This window comes from Protopterus annectens, chromosome 9.part0 (genome assembly GCF_019279795.1).
Source record: "Protopterus annectens isolate FY-2018-M chromosome 9.part0, PAN1.0, whole genome shotgun sequence".
Lineage (NCBI taxonomy): Eukaryota > Metazoa > Chordata > Ceratodontiformes > Protopteridae > Protopterus > Protopterus annectens.
The window spans coordinates 1,084,092,550-1,084,115,137 of NC_056743.1; the positions used below are offsets into that span (position 1 = coordinate 1,084,092,550).

General features: G+C 41.8%; 1 protein-coding gene across 5 annotated transcripts in view; it reads right to left on the reverse strand.

Annotated features, from left to right (window-relative positions):
• The window catches only part of MAP3K12 (mitogen-activated protein kinase kinase kinase 12), a 1,100,073-nt gene that overhangs the window by 126,666 nt on the left and 950,819 nt on the right, over positions 1–22,588 (reverse strand). For all 5 annotated transcript variants that reach the window (XM_044083918.1, XM_044083919.1, XM_044083920.1 and 2 more), the window contains one exon: positions 10,659–10,796. In XM_044083918.1, the coding sequence (XP_043939853.1) occupies positions 10,659–10,796 (138 nt within the window). The remainder of the gene's footprint in view (positions 1–10,658; positions 10,797–22,588) is intronic.

Consider the following 22,588-nt stretch of genomic DNA (forward strand, 5'->3'; position numbering starts at 1 on the left):
TGTCCCTCTTCCTTTTAGCTGAGGTGCCTTGAGTAGGTTGGCTTCCCCTAATTAAAGTGTTCAAATCCTCTGCCATTCTAAGCAGCTGCTGTGACTGCGTGGTAGGCTGGGAGGATGGTAGTCGGAGACTAGGTCCCTGTGATGGGGTCTTTTTAGGGGTAGTCTTGGTTTTAGGCATAGATGATTCAAAGGCCTTATACAAGGTCAGCTTAACCGGCATGGTGGTTGTTGGTCTCTGTCTGGCATTGGTCGTCGGTTCCGTGTCTGCGGAAGCCGGTGCCTGCAAAGCAGCTCCGGACCCAACTGCATGACTGAAGGCCAACGTCCTGGCAGGAGAAGATGGGCCCAGCGGCATACCGACTCCAAATGGGTCTCGGTAGAGGCCTGCAACGGTTCCTCTGCTGGTGTTAGGGGCTGCAAAGGCACCTCACTGAGTTCAGAAACTGAAGTTAGAGGTAGGCTGTGTGGTTTCGGACCGGAGTCAATTGTGGTCCTAGATTTCTGTGGCCTATCCTTTTCTTTATCTTTCTTTTTCCTAGATAAATCTACAGCCTGACTGACCGACGCCATACCGCAATAAGACAAAGAAACGCCGAAGTGTCTAGCTACAATTTCAGCTCTATGTCCAATAGTTCTAGTATTAAACACGGCACAGAACCGACATCCAGGGACATTGTGGTCTGGTCCTAGGCAGGTGATGCAGGGGGAATGAAAGTTTCTGTGTGGGATCTGTTTTCCACAACTGAGACAGTTACTGACTTTCTCTGACATCGGATAAAGCAAGAAAAGGTTCCCCAATGGAGTACTTAGCTTTGGATGGTTTCTCCCTCACTCTGGCAATGGCTGACCGATACACTCGTGAAACTGCTTCTACTTTGGGCTCCACGGCAAGAAAGACTGATGTAATGACATCGGCTGTCTCCTTTAATATCCGTGACGTCAGTTTCTGTTCCAAGATAGCCGACGCAGGAATCAAAATCTTTACTCTGGTATTCGGGCTGGCCGAGGGCTACACAGCAGGGATAACCCACAAGTGATGACTGCAACAGTGAAACATGAAGAACATCATGGCAGTTTCCTGCTGGACTAGTAAACAGTTCTCCTTTGCATATGGATTTTCTGCAGTTATTTGACTGCCATGGCTGTAAACTTTTAGAGTTGTTGATTAAACACAACTGTGTGGACATTGATAAACTAGCAGTGAAATTGACTAATTTGGATAAAAGCATTAGACAGGATGTGGATTACAGTACTTTTTTGGCATGAACATTTGAGAATTTTTAAAAATGTTGAGGCACACATGACATTTTTACAAACAGGTAAAATGCACAAGCTTAACAGGGATTTAGTGGATTATGTTAAGGGTGTTGCATATCCTAAACCTCCAGTTTCACAAGATTGGGGCTTGAGGAAGTTTGCGCATTACAGGCAGTATGTCCACAGTACCTATTCTTCTAATCATAACCACAACAAAAACGGTAACATTCAGTCATGTGAGATGGGGGGATGAGGGAGAGCATGGAGGAAAAGGGAACATACAATGAAGAATATCAGGCTCTACCAGGTCAAGCCCAGCCTCTCTCATTGCCACTGGCTTCGGCACCTCCACTGCCACAGCTCCTAGGAGGTCAGAGAGGATTAGGAATGGGGGAGTAATGGATTTCAACAGCAGTGGCAGGGACAGGATTTTTGGGTAACCTCGGGGTTGAACCAGTAGAGGCCTTGATATGGAGCCCAACCCCTCAATATTTATCAGGGAAGGGGAGGTCACCGACAATGGAACAGGCAATAACATCAGAGGTTGGAAATGAGAATGTAACTATTGTTTTAAATGATAGATCTATTGTTTTAAATGACAGATCATAAACAGAGACATTGGGGACCTACAGACACTTGATCCCACCTAGTTCGGCTTTGTAAAGGGCAGATCCTGCCTTTTGAACCTGGTTGACTTTTTCGAAACAGTCACTAGAGCCATTGATGAGGGCAAAGCAGTCCATACAGCCTACCTGGACTTGGCTAAAGCCTTCGACACAATACCCCACTCAGGCATCATAGACAAGCTCAACAGCTTAAATGTAAATCCATATGTCACAAGATGGGTTGCAAACTGGCTAAAGGATAGAACCCATAAAGTCAAAATCGCTGGAGCCATGTCAGACTCAAAGCCAGTCACAAGTGGTGGCCCACAGGGCTCTGTCCTGGGACCCCTCTTGTTCGGCATTTATTTCTCAGATGTGAAAGCAAACATGGGAGGGTTGTGGCTGACAAAGTTGGCAGATGACTACAAACTGGGTGCCATAGTCGATACACCAGCTGACACATACATCCTACAGAAAGGCCTCACTGAAACGGACAACTGTTGCCGGAGTCATGGCCTTAAACTAAATGCCAAAAAATGTATAGTCATCCCCTTTGGGAAAAACAAAGTACCCACAAATTATCACATAGACAGTAACCCACTGAGTATGGAAAAAGTAGAGACCTGGGGACCCAAGTCAATAGTGACCTCTCATTTGACACCCACGTTGCCAAAAAATTAGAAATACTTTCTACCTTGCCCACCTTATCATGAAGGGATTCACATCCAGATCAAAGGAGGTCATTGTGCCCCTATACTCCTCCCTTATCAGGCCCATGATTGAGTACAATGCCCCATTTGGTATGTACCTCACCCGGCACTTGCAACAGCTGGAGAGACCCCAAAAGTACCTCACCAAGAGGATCAAGGGTCTCCAACATATGTCATATGCTGCCAGACTAAAGAAACTCCAGCTCTATTCAGTAGCATACCGCCTACTCAGAGGTGATCTGTGCCTGACGTACAAGGCCATGTCCAATCAGGAACTGATGGACATGCTCCACCTCAAAAAATCCAAATCCATCAGAACCACGAGAGCTAAAGATTTAAACCTCAGCACAAATATGAATAGGACATGCTGGAGGGACAGATTCATAACTCAGAGGCTTCCCATACTCTGGAACAGAATCCCAGTTCATGTTAGGCAGAGCCCCTCGCTGACTCTCTTCAAGAGAAATCTTGACGAGTGGATGGGAGATCGTAAGTTTACCCCGGGGGTCATCTCTGTGTCACTACTAGACAGAGGCACAGTAAACTAATTCTATTATGTAAGGGGGTCTTCATTGTGTCACTACTAGAGACAGACACAGTATTCTAAATCTATTCTGTACACTTTTGTACCATTACATGGGGTGGCGAAAGCCACATCTCTATGGCTAGGCTTATAAATGCCCCAGGGCAGATAGCCTAGTACTAAACTATGAAACTATAAAACTATAAAGGGGATGTTACGTTTTTTTTAATTATTTAGGTGTTAATATGGATACAAATATTGCAAATGTGTTATCTAGAGGGATGACTTTCGTACCTACATCCCACCCATATCTTCCAACTATCCTCACAGATTTAAAATCGTTTTTAAGGAAAATAATTTTAAGGTTGTTATTTGATGGCAATAATGGTGACTACCAGGAATTTAGAGTCCTGCATCCCACTCTGGTCCCTTTCGAGAAGACATGTTACCTGGATATTAAAGAATTGATTTTAATACTAACAGGAAGCACTCTATTCAATATAATTTGAATAAGGAAGCGAGGGATATCTTGGATTTTTTGAAATCCCAACAAATCAGGATTATGAAACCTGATAAGGGGGTGGGGTTGTAATTATGGGCATAGAAGATTATAATTGGGCTTTGAAAATCCTTGGGACTGACATGCATGAGGAGGTTTCCTTAAATGAGATGAATGGGGCATATAGGAGGATTCATGGACAGATTAATGATTTATTTATTGATGGAAGAATAAACCTGGACTTGTATAACTACTTAAATTTAACTCATCCCCTGGTCCCAGTATTTTTTGTAGTTCCTAAGATTCACAAGAATATTTACGATCCACCACTTAGGCCCATTGTCGATGGAAGGAATTCTATTACTTCAGCTTGTGCAAAATATTTGGACAGGAAGCTGAAGGAACGTTTGGAGGATGAGACTAATTTTTGCAGGGATTCATTGGATTTTTTTGGCTAGAATTGAAAAGATTTCTTATGCCCCTAATGACATTATGGCTACTATAGATGTGAAAGACCTATAGAGTGTCATCCCACAGGATTTGGGCACTGAATGGGTATGTGATTTACTGGTGGAAAAAGGTGTCCTACAGGATGATATTAATCTTCTAGAATAACTGTTAGGAATAGTTTTGATGAATAATTTTATTATGTTTAATAATAAATTTTATTTACAGAAGAAAGGGGTGCCGATGGGTTCCCCATGTGGAGGAGTGCTTGCTAATGCTGTTTTTATCTAGTGGGAACAAAAGTTTGTGTTTAACTCTTGAGTATTGGCAGTATATTTGGTTTTATACAAGGTACCTGGACAATATATGTATTATTTGGAAAGGTACACAGGGTGACCTAGATAGATTTGTGGAATACATTAATAATTGTATCCCATTTTTGAAATTTACAGTTGAATCCCAACTTGAAAGTATTTCTTATTTGGATGTATTACTGATAAAGAACACAAGTAGGGGTAGATATAAATCCTACATCCACCATAAAAGTACATATTCTAACAACTTACTTCACTGTTCTAGTTTACATCCCCCCATCAGAAATGGACAGTAATAAAAGGTCAATTGGTGAGGGCAGCCCATATGGCGACATTGAAAGAGGACTTTTAATTGGAGTGTGAATTAATGAGGGGGGCGTTTGTAAGCAGTGGGTATCCTGAGGTGATAGTGGAGGAAATTATTAGTGAGGTAACATGGAAAAGGAAGAATGGGTACTTTAAACCCATTTTGGGTGTTACAGCCTGTGGTGTAGCCCTACGGGTATGTATGGAGGATATGGACAATTCCCACCATCACGTCTTGGGTAATGATATATCAGTAACAAGTGGGGTGGATGACGGCTGGATATGGATAGTTATAAAAGCAGTTTTATCACCACTTTCTTTCAGAATGGCTTTCAATTGGGTTGGATATTAAGGAAGAACTATGACAGTTTTAATGACAATTCTTTTCTTAGAGCTAGGCATGGACCCTGTCCCAAACTGCTCTTTTGTAAAGGGAGGAATTTAAAGAATGTTCTGCAGTCTAGTGGCAATAATAGGGACAATACCCGATGTACATATAAGGATATAAGAAAATGTGGGAGATGCTCCCAATGTAAAGTTATAAATGAGAGTATGGTCTTTACCATTCGAGGTAAGACATACAAAGTGGTGGGTAACTTTAATTGCAAGTCAAAGAGAGTGGTATATCTTGCCCAATGTGTGCAGTGTCCCTGCTTTTACATTGGGAAAACTGATAGTAAGCTATGTGACAGGATATATGCACACGAGTATAATTTAAGAAACCATACTATGGCTAGCTTGTTGGCCAGACATAACCAGGATAATCCAGGTCACATTTCCAAGTTCATGGTAATTGACCAGGTGAAACCAGACATTAGGGGAGGGTTTAACCCACTTACCCTGGGGAAGAAGGAGATGACCTGGCAGATGGTGCTTAATGCAAACACTTGGCCGGGATTTAATGAATACATCTCCATTACTAGTATACTTAAGCTGAAATCTTTAACAAGGTGAAAATAGTGGGGGTGAATTAATACTATTATTACTATTGTTTATTATTACTTACTATCATGGATTTTTTTATTATATATAGACAAATATTTTAATTAGGTAGATATATATATATATATATATATATATATATACACACACACACACACACACACACACACACACACACACACACTGCTTTTTATGAGTTTATGTATTATGAAGGTACTAATAAGGATTTTAAAATACAAATATTAATAAACTATGGTTATTTTATTTTTTGGGATTTTTTAGGACATTCCATATGACAGTAAAAATATGAAAACACATGAAAAGGAATATTTGACGGTTGCCTTTTCCTGTTAGTTAGAACTGTGCTTTTTTTCTTATTTTATTTTATATGAACAAGACATTGCTTTGTTATATAATAGTTATACAACCGTTATTATTGTTGGTGTTATTAGGAGGGTATGTGATGTACATTTATTAGCTTGTATGTTTTTTCAAAAATGGTTAATCTATTGTTTCTATTGTATATAAGTACACTGCTAGTTCTATGTCAGTGAAATACTCCTGTCTTTTTAAAAATGTAAGTGGAATTTGTATGGGTGGGGGGTTACTTGAATGGTTTATTCCATAACTATTTAAGTTTGGCTTTGTAGTGTTTTTATATTTTGATGAAGTCGTGATTGGATGATGAAAGCACTTAATGGTGTGTTTTAATATTTAAAATAAACGTGGATTTGTGTTCCAGACTGCAGCAGATAGGTGCACCCTCCTGGCTTGGCACTTGCATACTGACATGATCCAGCAAGAGACAAGCATGCCTCCATGTATGTGTATGAGGATGACAGAAAACTAAGAACTGTGTTTAGCTCAGGATATTAGATTAAGGAATTCCAAAACGTTAATCTCTACACAAGGACTCAAGTCAGATCTTGAGGTACCCTGTTTTAGTGCAATGAGAGACTTTCTGAAGTGAGAGAAGGATGTATCCTTCCACAATGTATTAAAAAACTGGCACATTAAGTATATCACTCAAAAGACTGACAACAACAAATGTAGTACAGTCTAAAACCTCCACCTTAGTTTCCCTAAAAAATAACCTGCATGCTACCCTTATGTCTCAAAAGGTTGACTATACCTCAAGGGAGGAGGACCTGGAACAGAAACAAAAACTAGAACACCATATGTATAGAAGGCATGGAGCCCTATCATCCCCCACAGTTTTAAGACAAGTCATTCAAATTATTTTATTTATTTTATTTTACATTTGTTAACCGGGCTAGTCCAACTGGATACATGTCCATTTTCAGTGGAGGCCTGAGGAGAAAAGCTCCAAGTTCAAAGACATTCTATATTGCATATTAAAGTATACAGAACAAAAACATTTAAAACAAAAATTAGTACATGACATTAAAAAGAGATAATCATCTTCAGTATAATAAAATTTTCAAGAAGCACTGGAAGAATATGAATAGAAGTGTTCAGTGTGATCAGTAGTACTCAGGAAAGACAGTATTAGGAAATGAGAAAGGTAGGTTAGTTTAGAAAATAGGTCCATGACTAGTTCTGAGAAAGAATTTTATGTTTTGATGGTAACAGATAGTTTAAAAACACCAGTTAGTCAGGGTTGGTACAAGAGCATAACCAGTGGTTAGAGAGGAAATGTTTTAGGTTCGTTTTGAATAGTGGGAGAGAGGTTAGGGTTGTAAGGTTTTGTGGTAAATTCTGCCATGGACTTAATGCTTGCAGTAAGAGGGAGAAGAGTATCATGATCACGGCTCACTGGGAGTGACATCCACTAATGTGGATTCATACTTGGTGAATTAAAGAAAGGTTATGAATACTCTCCATTAAATTATGTTAAAAATAAAAATTAAGATCCACCCAGTGTAGGAAATGAAAGATGCACATTAACTGACATGAGGACATTTCTGTGTCAGAACCCACAATGCAACTAAACAGTCCTGAATATATTTACTGTATATTACACAACAGATATCTTCTGTAATACATGGTAAAGACTGTTTGGTCTACAGTTATATGAGGCCAGAAGGACTAGGCTGAATCTTTTCTTGAAGGAAGCTATGCAGTTGTTAAAACTTGCATTAAGAATGGGAAATTATCTGTATATCTCTGGTTAGATCCAGACCTTTATTTTGTTAATATAGATGGTAATATAATTGGATGACTTTTTTATTTATTTATTTTTTTTGCTTTGCTGTCTTTTGGAAACCAGCAGTCCTACTGTTTGCACTGTAACTCCAGTATTATGTAGCTATGGATTACGCTTCGCCATGGGCGGAACATTATTAAAGTATTCACTGATTTTTTTTTCATTTGCTTTTTGCCCAGCTGAATATCTGCCCTTTCTGTAACACATAATGGTGTTAGTACTTGAGAAATACATGTACAATGTTCCAACTTTCAGCAGTGTCCAAGCTCTGTGTATGTAACAGTAACAAACTGCACCCCTGATAGCCAACAGATAACAGTAACACTGGCAACATGAAGCGTCTTGAGTTCACAAGGGCACAGAAGTGGAGGATGTACATGAAAAATTTAGCATCTAGTGTCCTCTATTTGTGAACGTGTAACTTGCAAACAATGCTGCCTCTGGAATGCATGAGTGGGCAAAATTTGCCTCAAAGTCATGCCCATCCCTCATCCTGGAGAACCGAGAGCATCCTGCTTGGCATTCAGTCCCATCCTAGCTTGGTAAACCATCTAGTGTTCATGCCTGCTTTGGAATCTGAGCCACTAAAAATAACAAGTGCAAAGCCAACCAGCTAATCTTTCCCTTTGAATGTGTATGATTTTGGAAGCAGAAAACTGGTTTACCACACACACTTACATCATACTCTGCTTGGAGCAATTTATTACATTATGTACAAAACTACTGTAGCCAATGTGTCCACCTGGGACTCAATGAATGTGCTTTCATGATGTTGCTATGTGACAGTAATAACATACCATTATGTAGCTGTAGTTCATAGGTAGGTACTAGGCTATCTGCCCAAGGGCCTACGTAAGCCTAGCCAGCAAGGTTCCATAGCTTACGCCACCCAAGAAAGTTATTTTCCTGTGCCACTGTCCAGCAGAGACACAGAAGTGATCCCGGGGGTGTATTTCCTATTTCCCTTCCACTCATCAAGATTTTTCTTGAAGAGTGCTAATGAAGAACTTTGCTTGACATAGATGGGTAGCTTGTTCCAGAGTATAGGAAGTCTCTGGGACAGGAATTTATCCCTCCAGCGTGTCCTGTTTATTGTGGTGACAAGGTTTAGGTCCCTAGAGCGTGTAGCTCGGAGGGATTGGGATTTCTTTAGGTGTAGCATGTCCAACAGCTCTGGGTTAGACATAGCTTTATATGTTAGGCAGAGATCACCTTGGAGTAGGCGATATGCTACAGAGTAAAGCTGGAGTTTTTTGAGGCGGTCAGTGTAGGGCATTTGTTTGAGGCCAGTAATCCACTTTGTGAGGTACTTCTGTGGCCTTTCCAGCTGCTGCAGATGTCTTGTGAGGTACATTCCAAAAGGGGCGTTGTACTCTATAATGGGTCTAACGAGTGACGAGTAGAGGGGAACAATGACCTCTTTTTTTCCTGGATGAGAACCCTTTTATGATGCGGTCACACAATTCCTTGCAGTTACCTGACCAAAAGAAGTAGAAACCAGTATAAAACTATTCCCCTCTCTGTCTGAAGGAGCACCAGTCTATCTTCTTCAGCATATGCCCCACAGGAAGCGGGGTAGCTTCCAGATCTAGAACCACTAACTTTGTAAGCAGTTATTCTCTTGCTCAGTAAGATTTATGTAATAAATGAAAATACAGCTTGCTACATTTTAGAGTGATTATATTACAATAATCTCTCATTAAACACTGTTTTCAATTTGCCATCAATACCCCAAAATTTCTTGCTTCAAGGTGACAAACACATTTTGTTTTTAACATAATTCATCTTAACTTTGATCATTTTAAACTTTACAATATAAGTATTGCTATACTGAAACTTTGCTGCTACCCCTCTTACTCATGACTCTTGTACCCCCCCTACAAATCAACTACTAACTTAACTGTGACCTCCTTGGTCAGTTAAGAAGCTACTCTGCAGCTTAAATGTGTTGCCCACCATGAAACTGACCTTTTGTAGCAGTCATGTGATGACCAACAGTCAACAAAATGTGAATTCAGATGTGAAGAATAAGCTCAGATTTGATGTAAATAGTCTAAGATGGTCGACCACAGGGAGATGGTCATAAATATAAAGAATTCTCTCTCTCTTCTGCAGACAGAGGGAGCCATATTCACATTAAATACAACTCTATGGTTGACCACTAGGAACATTTTATTTATGTATTTGTTTTTGCTGACTTATACATTCATCCACCCTTTTGCTTATTTATAATCTGGTGGGTGGTTTCATCCAGAACATACTTTTCAGCTACAAGTAAACATCAATGTATATGGCATGCACAGCAAAATAAATAAATCAGGTACTGGTTCAGATGCCATATAAATTGTAAAAATATACAGGTTTCTAAGAGGTTCAAGCTGAAGTGAGGATGGGAGGCTTGCTCATCAGCTCACATGTATACTATATACTACCTGTAATGAGGTAGATGAATAACAAAGAGAATGACCACATCCATGCAGGATACAGTAGGAGTACCAGTATTTTTTCTGCTGAAACTATATTTTTCCAATCAAGAAAGACACTCCTCAGTTATTTCCTAGATGTTAACATGTCCACAAGACTGTTGGAAACTCCGACGACTGCTTTGTTTCAAGGGGAGAAGCTACACATACCTGCAAACAATGGCCATTGCTTCATAGAAAGTGGTAAATAATAAGGCTGCCATCTATGTCAAAAAAAATATCACAAAAAGGAACCTGAAGATTTCTTAAAGACAGTTATAATTTAATCGAAGCAGCAATTTTCTAAATCAAGACTTCATACTTTTAGGAACTTCAGGAAATTAGTTTATATGAGAATGGACAGTAATTACCAACATTGAGGTATATTAAGTGAACAAGAGATGAAAAAGGATTACATTTTCTTACCTCTTATTGTGTGGGGAAAGCTTCTGAGGGACATTTCTCTTTTTGACGAGTTTCTCTACAGAGTTGCCATGAACAACATTGCGGGAAGGATGATACTTGAAAAGGCCAGGGTATTTCTTATCCACAGCCTGTTCTCGCCTGATATACAAAAGGAAAAGCAAGCATATAAAGACAATGATGGAATACACCAAGTTATAAAATAACTAACTGGAAATTTTTTAAAACCTTCCTCAGTTATGCAGCTAATCTCATTACTTGCCTTTACCCAGGTTAACTTTTCCCATCATTATCTGTTTACCTTCTAAGAAGGGAATGTCTAGGCATGTTAGATGATGCTCTGGATATTATTCTCAATCTCAGTACATTTGGTCAATGCTATTTTGCAAACACTGTTGGAAGCTTTTCCTTTCTTACTGTATAATATTCCACATACAAAATGACTACCTTAACAAAGAGTAGGGCCACTCAATCAGTTTGTCCAATTTTTCCAGAAATTCCATAATTTTCATCTCAAGCTATACAAAATCCAGTTTTATCCTTTATGGCAATAATTATGTTTGGACTAAAATTATAAAAACTACTTATATATTTGAGTAAATTAAATAAAGATATTACAATATATTGCAAAAAAAGTTATTTTAAGTATTTTTTAATGATTTACTCCAAGAAAACATTTACAAGCTATGGCCTGGGACATGAACCATTTACAGACTATGTCCATTAGAGACATAGCTGCCAAACCAGGGATGACATTCCTGTTCCCCATCCAGTTGTCCAAGTTGCACTTGAATTGGATTAGGGAGGAACTCTGCTTCACATTGATGGGGAGCTTGTTCCAGAAACAGGGCGATCTCTGGGATACATACCTGTCTCTTCATCAGGTCCTATTTATATCACAGGCAGGGTTTAAATCCTTAGAATGGGCAATTCTGGTGCTGTTTGTTTTGCAGATATGCAGGAGGCCCATCAGAATGGGGTATGATAATGCCCTGCATGGCAGGCACACATCTCCCCTCAAAACCCTGTAGGAGACAGAATAGAAGGATAGAGCCTCGAGGCAGTCTGCATATGACATTTTACTTAAGCCTTGTATTCTTTTATTGTGGAACTTCTGTGGAAGTTCCAGTTGTTAGATATGTCTGGTTAGCTACATACCAAAGAGGGCATTGTACTCAATGATAGGTCTGATGAATGCCAAATACAGTAGAACAATGAATTCCTTGGACTTAGATGCCATACCTTTGTTTATATGTTGTGCAACATAGAATGATTTCCTCACCACTGTAGACACGTTATGGTCAAAGGCTAGATTACTATCTATGTGTGTCCCTAAGTCCCTGACTACTGTGTCAACTCTAAGAGGTGTGTTGTCAATATTATAGTTACCAGGGGTGGATGACTTCCTGAAGGATACTATTATGCATTTCTTGGCATTTAGTTTTAGTCCATAGCTCTGACACCAGTTGTTTGTCTGTTTCAGCCCCTCCTGTTGAACATTTGTGTCAGTGTGGGATTCAATGACATCTCCTAATTTGCAATCATCTGCAAATTTAGTCAGCCAGAGACCACTGACATTAGCCTTGACTTCAGAGAAGTAAATGCCAAAAAGCAGCGGTCCAAAGACTGATCTCTGAGGGACTCCACTTGTGACTGACCTCTTTGTAGAGGTGGACTTCCCAAGTCTAACTTCCTGGGTCCTGTCTGTGAGCCAGTTGGCTATCCACCGGGTGATATACGGGTTTGTACCTAACCTCTTGACTTTGTCAACAATGCCCGAGTGGGGTATTGTGTCAAATGCCTTTGGCCAGGTCAAGGTAGGCAGTGTGAATGATTTTGCCCTCATCCATTGCTTTGGTGACTTTCTCACAGAAGTCCATCAGGCCGAGTAGGCATGATCTGCCCTTGACTAAAGCAAAATGGGTTGGGTGCAGTGTCTGGATGTTTACTATATCACTACTGATCCTTCCCATGATGATTCTTTCCATGCTTTACATATAAGACTAGTGAGGCTTATGAGTCTGTAGTTTCCAGGGTCTGTAGATGACCCACTTTTGTGCAGAGAGATGACTGTTGCTGTTCTCCATTCACGAGGCACAAAGCCTGTTTGGAGGCTATAGTTAAATAGCAATTCCAGAGGCCCTGATAGGTCATGTTTCGTGCTATTTAGAAGGCATCCTGGGATATTGTCTGGGCCCATTGATGCAGTGCTCTTGGCCTTAGAGAGATCACTAAGGACCTGTTCCCTAGTGATAGCAGGGGGAGTTATATTTTGATGCTATTTCCTGAGGGAGGGTTGAGGGGGAGAGAGGGGTAAAGCTGGAGCTAAATTTATCAGCCAGTAGGCTTGCTATATTTTCTGCCTCAGTGTAGGTGGCTCCATTTACAATGAGCTCTGCACACAATTGTGTATTGTCTTTGAGGTTGCAGATATAGCTAAAGAATGCCTTGTGGCTGTCCTTGGCCTGGGAGGCCAAATTCACCTCAAATTTGGCTTTGGTAGACTTTGTCCTCTGAGATATTTGTTTAGTTTGATGAGAGTGCTTTTATCCTGCTGGGTGCTGCACCTCCTAATTTTTGCCATGATTTTCTTCCTTCTGTTACACAACCTACTGATTTTGTGATTCCACCAGGGTGGTTTGTTTTATGAGTTAGTTCTGTACTTCTTCCTTGTGGGTTCAGCTGCCTTTATGCAGCTATTAACATGCTTGTACAGGATTTCTGTGAACAGTTCTGCATAGGCAGCTGTGTTCTCAGGGTTTATAAGGGCTTGAAAGTTTGCCAGGTTATCACTTAATAGCAGGAGTTTAGCCTTAGAGTAATTACTGAATATTCCAGGTTTATCTGGGGATCCAGGTTTTATTTTTATTTATTTTACATTTGTTTACTGGAGAGGTCCGACTGGACATAGCTGTCCGTTTTCAGCGAAGGCCAGGGAAGAAAACCTCCAGAACAACTGCTAACATACTATACATAAGATATTTACATGAGCATTGTGGTTTAGACATACAGGTATAAGATATAGCAGATAACATGATTCCAGAAGATATTTACATAAGCATAGTGGTTCAGATATACAATTAAAAGTATAGCATGTAGTAACATATGATTGTTGTTCATATAATATGTTTAGAAGAGATAATCTTGAAGATGCAGTGAAGATAAGAAAGGAAAAACTAAAAAATACTAGCCAGATAATCTTGAAGATGTAATGAAGATAAGAGAAGAAAGGAAAAACAAAGTACTAGCCAGTTGGTCAAAGGAGAACATAGACATGTTCATATGAGGTTCATTGACATTTTAAGGGAAAGCTTTTCAACTTAGTCTAGGGGAGAGTTAGTGCGTCAAGATGGGACAATGGGGAGTAGGTGGAAGTGAGTTGGTAAGTAACGTGTAATAACATATAGTGCATCTATGGGAGTTTTAAAGAAGAGCTTGGATAGTGGGTAGGGGAAAGGTGTTAGACTATTTCAGGCAGGTGCTAGGCAGCTGCATGCCAGGAGTTGTTTAGGTGGGAAATAAGCTGTTTTTTGAAGATGGTTTTGTTAGGTTGTACCCTAATTTGTAGTGGTAGGGAGTTCTAAGTCTTGGCAATGTTGCTAGAATACAGGAAGTCATTTTTACTTCAAAGGAGACCATTTTGTGGTCTGACCTTACCAGGGAAGACATTACAGTAGGGGTGTGCAGCACTCTCCTATATTAGTGAGGACCAGATCCAGTATGGCTGCATCCCTAATTGGTGAATTGACTATCTGGTTCAGGAAGTTTGTGTTTACAAAATCCAGGAATTTCTGTGCTTGTACATTTGGTGTTGTACAGGATTCCCAGTTAATAGTGGGGTAATTAAAGTAGCCCATGAATATAGTATTTGCTTGGATGGTTAGTGTTTCTAATAAGTTTAAACACATGGTATGGGTTTCCTGGGTCATACAGGGGGACCTATAATTGGCAAGGAAGTGATACTGGTTTTTGCCAATGGTGATTTGAACATGGAGCAGCTCAAGTGCATTGTCCTGTTTGACCAGCATTGAGGTATATTTATTTTTGATGTAAATAGAGACACCTCCACCTTTAGTCCCTGTCTGTGTAGTAGCTGGTCTAAATGTATGGAAGTAGTTGTAACCTTGCACTGCTTGTGTGCTCTCTGTGGCTTTAAACCATGCCTCAGTGACTGCATAGAGTGGAGTTTGGCTAAAGGTAACATAGGGATGGAGGATGGCATAAATCCCAGGAGACTCGGAAACTCTTTGGGTGTAAAAGAAGTCAGAGGAAGAAGATTTTGAAAGGAAATGAGAGTCAAGACCTTTGGCAGAGGCAGGAATGCCAACACAGGCACAGTCTGAATCCTGCACCCCAGGAAAACATGATCATGAGAAGGTATTAGAGAAGACTTTTTGAAATTTAGTGTGAACCCAAGACTTTGCAAAAGAGTAATGGCAAAGTGAAGACTTTGTATTAAGGTCTCTGGAGAAGATGCCTGAAACAGGAGATCATCCAAGTAAGGGAATACATGTATGCCTTGAAGCTTGTAAAAAGCAATCCCAGGAGCTAGGCATTTTGTGAATACCTTGGGGCAGTAGAGAGGCCAGAGGGCAAAGCAGAAAACTGAAAATGCCAGGAAGCAACAGAGAGATGTAAAAGGGGATGAATAGGCATGTGAAGGTAGGCAACCTTGATATCCAGAGAAGCCATAAAAGCCTGATGAGGTAGTACAGCGAACAAGGTCTGAAGAGATGATGTAAAAGGAAGGAACCGTCAGAAAGGTATTTAGGTGTGAAAGATCCAGAATGGGTCTCCAAAGACCCTCCTTTCAGGGCACCAGAAACATTCTGGAATAAAACCCTTTTCCCATTTGGGCCTGTGGAAACTCTTGAATAGTTCCCTGATGTAACAGATGTTCTTTGTGTTTCACTGTTGCAGTCATCACACTTGGGTTATCTGCCTGCAGGTAGCCCTCAGTCGGCCCGAATACCAGAGTCTTGGGATTTCTGTGTCGGATGCTGTCACTTCTTCCATGACATCAGGTTGTCAGGAGTATAAAACATGCAGCCAACGCCATTACATCTGCTTTTCTTGCCGAGCAGAGCCCAAAGCAGAAGCAGTTCACAAGTGCCGGTTGATTGCTACCTGAAATTTAAATTATTCGAGTTTCAGACCTGAAGTCTTCTAAAGCTAAGTACCCCGTTGGGAATCCTTTTTTACTGCTCTAACCGATGTCAGAAAAAATGAATAATTGTCTTGCCTGTGGAAAGCAAATACCTCACAGAGATTTTCATTCTTACTGTGTCACCTGTGTAGGCCCAGACCACGACGTTCCTCGCTGTCGGTTTTGTGCCCTGTTCAACGCCCAAACTATTTGTCGGGCTATCTTTGTTGCTAAATTCTTTCGGTCTAGTTCTCCGTATTCCGAAATGGCTTCGATAAGCCATCTGACTACCGATCTTCTGAAAAAAACGTAAGGATAAAGACAGAGACAGACCGCATGGGTCCAAAACTGCCAACGATGCTTCTGTTAAGCTTGTTGCCAGTCCGCTGGTACTCAGTGAGGTGTTTTCCCTGCCCCTGATACCTGCTTCTACAGATTCGCAGGCCTCTACTGATACCCATTCGGAGTCCGGTATGCCGCAAGATGCTTCTTCGACTATAGAACCTGCAGATGTCTCTACCTTGGATGGGTCCGGAGCCACTGTGCAGGCACCGGCTTCTGAGGGTGTATTCAGACTTTCCGATGTTCGGATTAAACAGACTACTTCGTTTCAGACTAAAACTACCGAATTTCTCAGGCCCAGAGTTCGCACTATGCCTAGGAAACAGACAACCAAAGTGCCTTCTCAAGCTCCCATGCCACAGAAACAAATGCTTAGAATGGCTGAAGACCTTATTACTTTAATTAGGGAAAGCCAGCCTTCCCCCTCTAAAAGAAAAATAATTGATTTTTCTTCTGATTCTTCAGATCACGTGTCCGATGACTCTGACCCCCAGATTACCAGGATATACCCTTATCTACCTATGAGGATTCTGATGTAGAGGATTCCATTCCCTCTGCCTCCCCACCAGAGGCTTTTTCTTTCAGTGAAAAGTACAGTTTTGTACCTACCATAAATGTAGATGTTCGAGTATCCACATTGCTGCAGTCCTAACTATTGGGGTAGTCCGCTGTCCAGTCGGCCCGAATACCAAAGTATACGGCTGACGTCGGTCACGGCGCATTAGACTGACGTCAGTACGTCAGGGTACTAATGTGCATGACCGACGTCATATCCTCAGTCTTTTCTTGCCCCAGATGTCAGAAGACCCTAAAAAGACAAGGCCAAAACCAAAAACTCCAAACATACCTGCACCAAAAATATATACAAAAGTACCAGAATAAAATCTCACCTACACAACCACCCCTAAACACAGAGGGGAAGGAGGGAGGGTAAATTGGACTGCAGCAATGTGGATACTCGAACATCTACATTTATGGTAGGTACAAAACTGTACTATGTTCTTCACTCCACATTGCTGCAGTCCTAACTATTGGGTAGAATCCCAAAGCAGAGGTAAGGGAGGCTGGCAAATCATAAGGAAGCAGGAGCTGATAACATGCCTTGCAAAATAGCTGTGGCAAAACCAGCCCTAGACTTAGAGTAGAGAGGAAGGTGGTAATGCTTAGAGAAAGTATGCACTGAACTCCAAGTAGCTGCCTCCAAAATATCCTTAGTAGCCACCCCCCTTAGAAATGCTGTTGAAGTGGCAGTAGCCCTAGTGGAATGAGGCCTAATCCCAGCTGGAATCTCCTTGCCATGATGGGAATAACAGAATGCAATGCAAAACCCAATCCACCTAGAAATAGTTTGTTTTGACACAGGCTTGCCCTGCGAACTCAAAGCAAAAGAAACAAACAACTGCTGAGACTGCCTAAAATCCTTAGTCCTGCTTAAATAATAACGCAATTGCCTGTGTACATCTAAAGTGTGCAAAATCTTTTCCCCTTTATTTTGGGGATCTGCATAGAAAGTAGGCAAATGAATGGTTTGGTTTAAAGCCACACTAGAAACCACCTTAGGCATAAAGGAAGGATTAGTACGTAATGATACCCTATCCTTATGAAAAATCAAAAAAGGCTCAACCACCATAAGGGCCTGTAACTCAGAAACCCTTCTTGCAGAAGTAATGGCCAACAAAAAAGCAGTCTTCCATGACAAGTATTTCAGTTCAGCAGTAGCCGCAGGCTCAAAAGGTTGTAGAGTAAGTTTCTCCAACACAAAATTGAGATCCCAAGCAGGAGTAGGAGCTCTACGTGGGGTCTTATATTCTTTGCCCCTCTAAGAAATTGCTTGAACAAAGGATGTGAAAACAATGGTGGGTCACAGTCATAGTGAGCTGAAATTGCTGCAGCATGAATCTTAATGGAAGAGAAAGACAAACCTTTGTCCAATAACTCAGTAAGATATTGAAGAGCCACACTCAAATTAGGCTCAGAAATCTCCAAATTCTTTGCTGCAGTCCAAAATAAAAATCTCTTCCATTTTTCTGCGTACACCTTCCTTGTACTAGGTCTTCTGGCTTCCATAATCACATTTAAAACTTGTTGAGGAAGTTGAGACCTGCTATCTTTCAAAACAGAATATGCCAGGCTGTTAGATGAAGAGAGTGAAGCTTGACATTGAGCAGATGACCGTCCCTCTGAGACAACAGGTGTGGAATCAAGGGTAAAGGCCATGGAGGCTTCTTTACCAGACTCCTCAGTAATGGGTACCAGTGCTGCCGAGGCCAATCTGGAGCTATTAAAATCATCCTTGGCATGTCTTGTCTGACCTTTAGAAGCACCTTTGGGAGAAGAGGCAGAGGTGGAAAAGCATACACATGAAGATTTTTCCAACTGAAAGAAAGAGCATCCACTTTCCAAGCTGTGTGATGAAATCCTTGTGCAAAACTGTGGCAGCTGGTGGTTTAGTGGAGAAGCGAACAGATCTATGTCTGGAGTTCCCCATGACACTGTCAATTTTGAAATACATGAAGATCCAGTTTCCACTCGTGGGGATCCATGATTTGTCTGCTTAACACATCTGCTAAGGAGTTCTGTGCTCCGGCAGAAACCTTGCCTGAAGAGTTAGTTGCAAGCTGGGCGCAGTCTCCCATAAAATCATTGCTTGCCTGCACAATGGGTAAGAATGTGTTCCCCCTTGTTTGTTGATGTACCACATGACAGTTGTGTTGTCTGTTAGAATCAACACCTGCCCTGGAAGAAGTAACTCCTTGAAAGCCAGTAATGCAAACTGGACTGCTAACATCTCTTTCATGTTGATATGTAGATGCTGTAGTCTGGCAGGCCACTTGTCTTGTATCCACTTTCCATTTAGATGAGCTCCCCAAGCAATGTCTGAGGCATCTGTCGTTAGAATCTGACTTGCCTCTGGCCGGGTCACAGAGAGTCCCTTGTTTAGGTGACATTCCTGAGCCCACCACAAAAATTCCTTTTGAATGCAAGGTATTAATTGAATGACAGTGTCCAAATCCTGGCAGTGCTGTGTCCATAGATTTTTGAGATACCATTGTAGCTTCCTCATATGCAGTTTGGCATTGGGAAGCACCAGAATACAAGATGCCATGAACCCTAAGGCTTGAAGGACTGTCCTTGCAGTCAGCCCGGACTGAAGAGATAGTTGATGGAAGTAACTGGAAAGATTCTTTTGTTTGTCCGGGGTTAAAAAGGCCATCTGGGCTGCTGTATTCAGTCTCACACCCAGAAAGCACATGTCTTGAGAGGGTACTAGACTGGACTTTATTTCGTTCACAGAATACCCTAGGCATCTTAGCACTGCTATGACATATTCCAAATGCTGTAGAAGGTCTTTCTTTTCTTGAGCCAGAATCAGGCAGTCGTCCAAGTAAGGATAGATTTGAATTCCTTTTAGCCTGAAGTAAGCTATCACTGGAGCCAGAACCTTTGTGAATACTCTGGGCAGTAGATAAGCCAAAGGGCAATGCAGAGAACTGATAATGAGAATTTCCAGCTCGAAAACGCAGATACTTCCTGCAACTTAGTCTTATAGGCACATGAAGGTAAGCTTCCTTGAGATCTAAAGTTACCATCCAGTGATCTTTGCCCAGCAGAGGTAAAAGCTGTTGTAACGTCAACATTTTGAACTTTGGAATGTCCAGATAAGTGTTGAGGATAGATAAATCCAAAATTGGTCTCCACGTGTTCCCCTTTTTTGGTACTAGGAACTGGCGAGAATAAAATCCTAGGCCCCTATCTGGCACAGGAACCGACTGAATGGCCCCTATTTGGAGCAACAGAGAAATTTGCTTGTGAGCCTCTGGTCTTTGTAGAGGAGGAATGTCTGGCATGCCTTTGAAAGGAGGCAAGGTATGGAAATAAAACCTGTAACCGTGGTGAATGATATCCAGAACCCATCTGTCTTGGGTAATTAAATCCCAATTTTCTTTGAAAAGAGACAGCCTTCCTCCCAGAGGTGCTGCCAGGCGGGAATGTACTGGCAGCTGAAAAGGCAGGTCATTGGGTCTGCTTACGAAAGGACTGACCCCTGCCCTCACCAGAAACCTGAGCAGGTGAACTCCCTGTCCTAGGCCTAAAAGAACCTTGAGCTCTGCCCCTACCACGTCTAGACCTACCCCTAGACTGGGAATCATAAGCAGGATAAGTCCACCCCTTAGTAGGCCAACTTCTACTAAACTTCGGAGGCTGCACCTGCAAAAAATCCTTAACAGTTTGCATAGACTTAGCCTTGTCCTCCATTTTCTTTAAAACTGCTTCCACAGGCGAACCAAACAACACATCAGACTGTAAAGGAGCATCCAAAATCCTTGTCTTAACATGCTCAGCTAAGTTCTGATCTCTCAACCAGGCGTGCCTACGAAGAACAGAACCAGTGGCAGCCACCCTCGAGGAGGCCTGCACAGCATCAAAACCACACTGCAAGGAATGCTTTCCCACTTGTTCAGAAACATGAACTAAATCCTGCAACTCTTTACACTCAATACCTTCCGCCAGAGCATCCACCTTAGACTTCAATTGTGAAAGGAGGTAATTCTGATATTTTAACATATGAAACTGACAATTCAACGCCCTCATGGCTAAAGTGGAAGAAGTGTACACTTTCTTTCCCCATCTATCCAAAGCCCTTGCCTCTTTATCAGGAGGAACAGGATTTTTAACAACAGAGGCCTTCACACCTTTAGGCCCCTGAGAGACAGTTTCCGGGTCTGCCCTAGGACTCTTAAACAGATACTTATGAGCTTCAGGCACCCTATAGTACCTATCCGGTTTAACTGGGGCAGGAGGCAGAGAGTCAGGATTCAGGGAAGCCTCTGCAAAAACATCTTCCACCACATTCAGAACAGGAGGTATAGCTAAAGGCCTATGCTGGGGTAAAAACAAGAATTCCCTAAGTCTCTTTCTGGAATCAGAGAAATCTTGACCTTCCCATTTAAAATGCTCCCTCATGGAATGCAGAGTCTCTGAAAATGAAAAATCCTCAGGAGGAGAAGCTGAAGGAGTAGAATCATCCACATCAGAATCAGAATAAGGAGGATACTCCTGCAAGTCTTCAGCCGAAGACTCAGAAGCCTCTGAACATTGCTCAAAACTCTCAAACTCAGGTTCCACCCTAGGCCTCTTATCAGGAGGGGGCATAGAACCTCTAATCATTGTAATCAAATCCTCTGCCATTTTTAGCATATGCTTCTTAGGCAAAGACCCTGAAACACTCGGAGAAACCCCCACTGAAGCTAAAGTAGGCCTGCCCCTTAAAGAAGCCTTGGCAACAGAAGGCGAGGCCCTAACCACCTTAGGAAGAGAGGGAAGAACAGCCACCTGAGAAGCCCCCTCAGCCTGGCCTACTTCCTGAGAGGACACATCCTGTAACAGTAAAGTTTCTCCCTGAGACTCCAAAGAAACTCCTGGCAGAACCTCTGGCTCCACTGAGCCTTCTAAAGAACCGACGTCCGGGACTGTCGGTTCTTCCACTCTAGGCTTTGCTGCTTTGTCCTTGCGCTTTTTGGCTGAAGCGGGCGTCGGAACATCCGACGGCATGTTATAATTACAACGCTTCCCAAACACTAACCTGGCACAGTCTAACCTTCTCTTAATAGTGCGTTTGTTAAATCTAGCACAAGAGTGGCATCCAACAACGTCGTGCTCAGGCCCTAAACAAGGTATACACAAAGTATAGTAATCCCTATGAGGTATCTGTTTCCCACAAGAAATACAGTTATTCACTTTTTCTGACATCCGGTTAAATACTGAGGCAAGAAAAAACCAAAATATTCCCCAACGGGGTACTTAGCCAACTTTGATTCGGTCTGAAACTCTGACTTCAGAAACTTTCAGAACGCCAACCTGCACTTTCAAAACTGCTTCTGCATCGGACCATGCGGCAAAAAAGACTGAGGATATGACGTCGGTCATGCGCATTAGTACCCTGACGTACTGACGTCAGTCTAATGCGCCGTGACCGACGTCAGCCGTATACTTTGGTATTCGGGCCGACTGGACAGCGGACTACCCCAATAGTTAGGACTGCAGCAATGTGGAGTGAAGAACATCCCTGCATGCCCTCAGAGAGCATTTCCGCTGGGAGTGGCAGGACTACCCACAGTCCAAAAAGAGACTCAGGGAATTTTTAAACTTGCTTCGGCACAGGCCTCTAGCTATCCCTCCTGTTCTGGAAATTGTAGATGATGTCTTCATGGAATCCAGTCTTACCACTGATACTTTGCCACCAGCTCCTAGAAAACCTGACAGGTACTACAGAGTACCTGACTCTCACAAATTTCTATTTAAGAATCCTACTGTGGATCTAGAGACCATTTCCAAGGGACCTAAAGGCATTAAGGTTACTACAGCCAAAAACCCTACCTCTTCGGACAGGGATTCTAGGGCTTTAGACAGATGGGGGAAGAAGGTATACACCTCTGCTACTCTT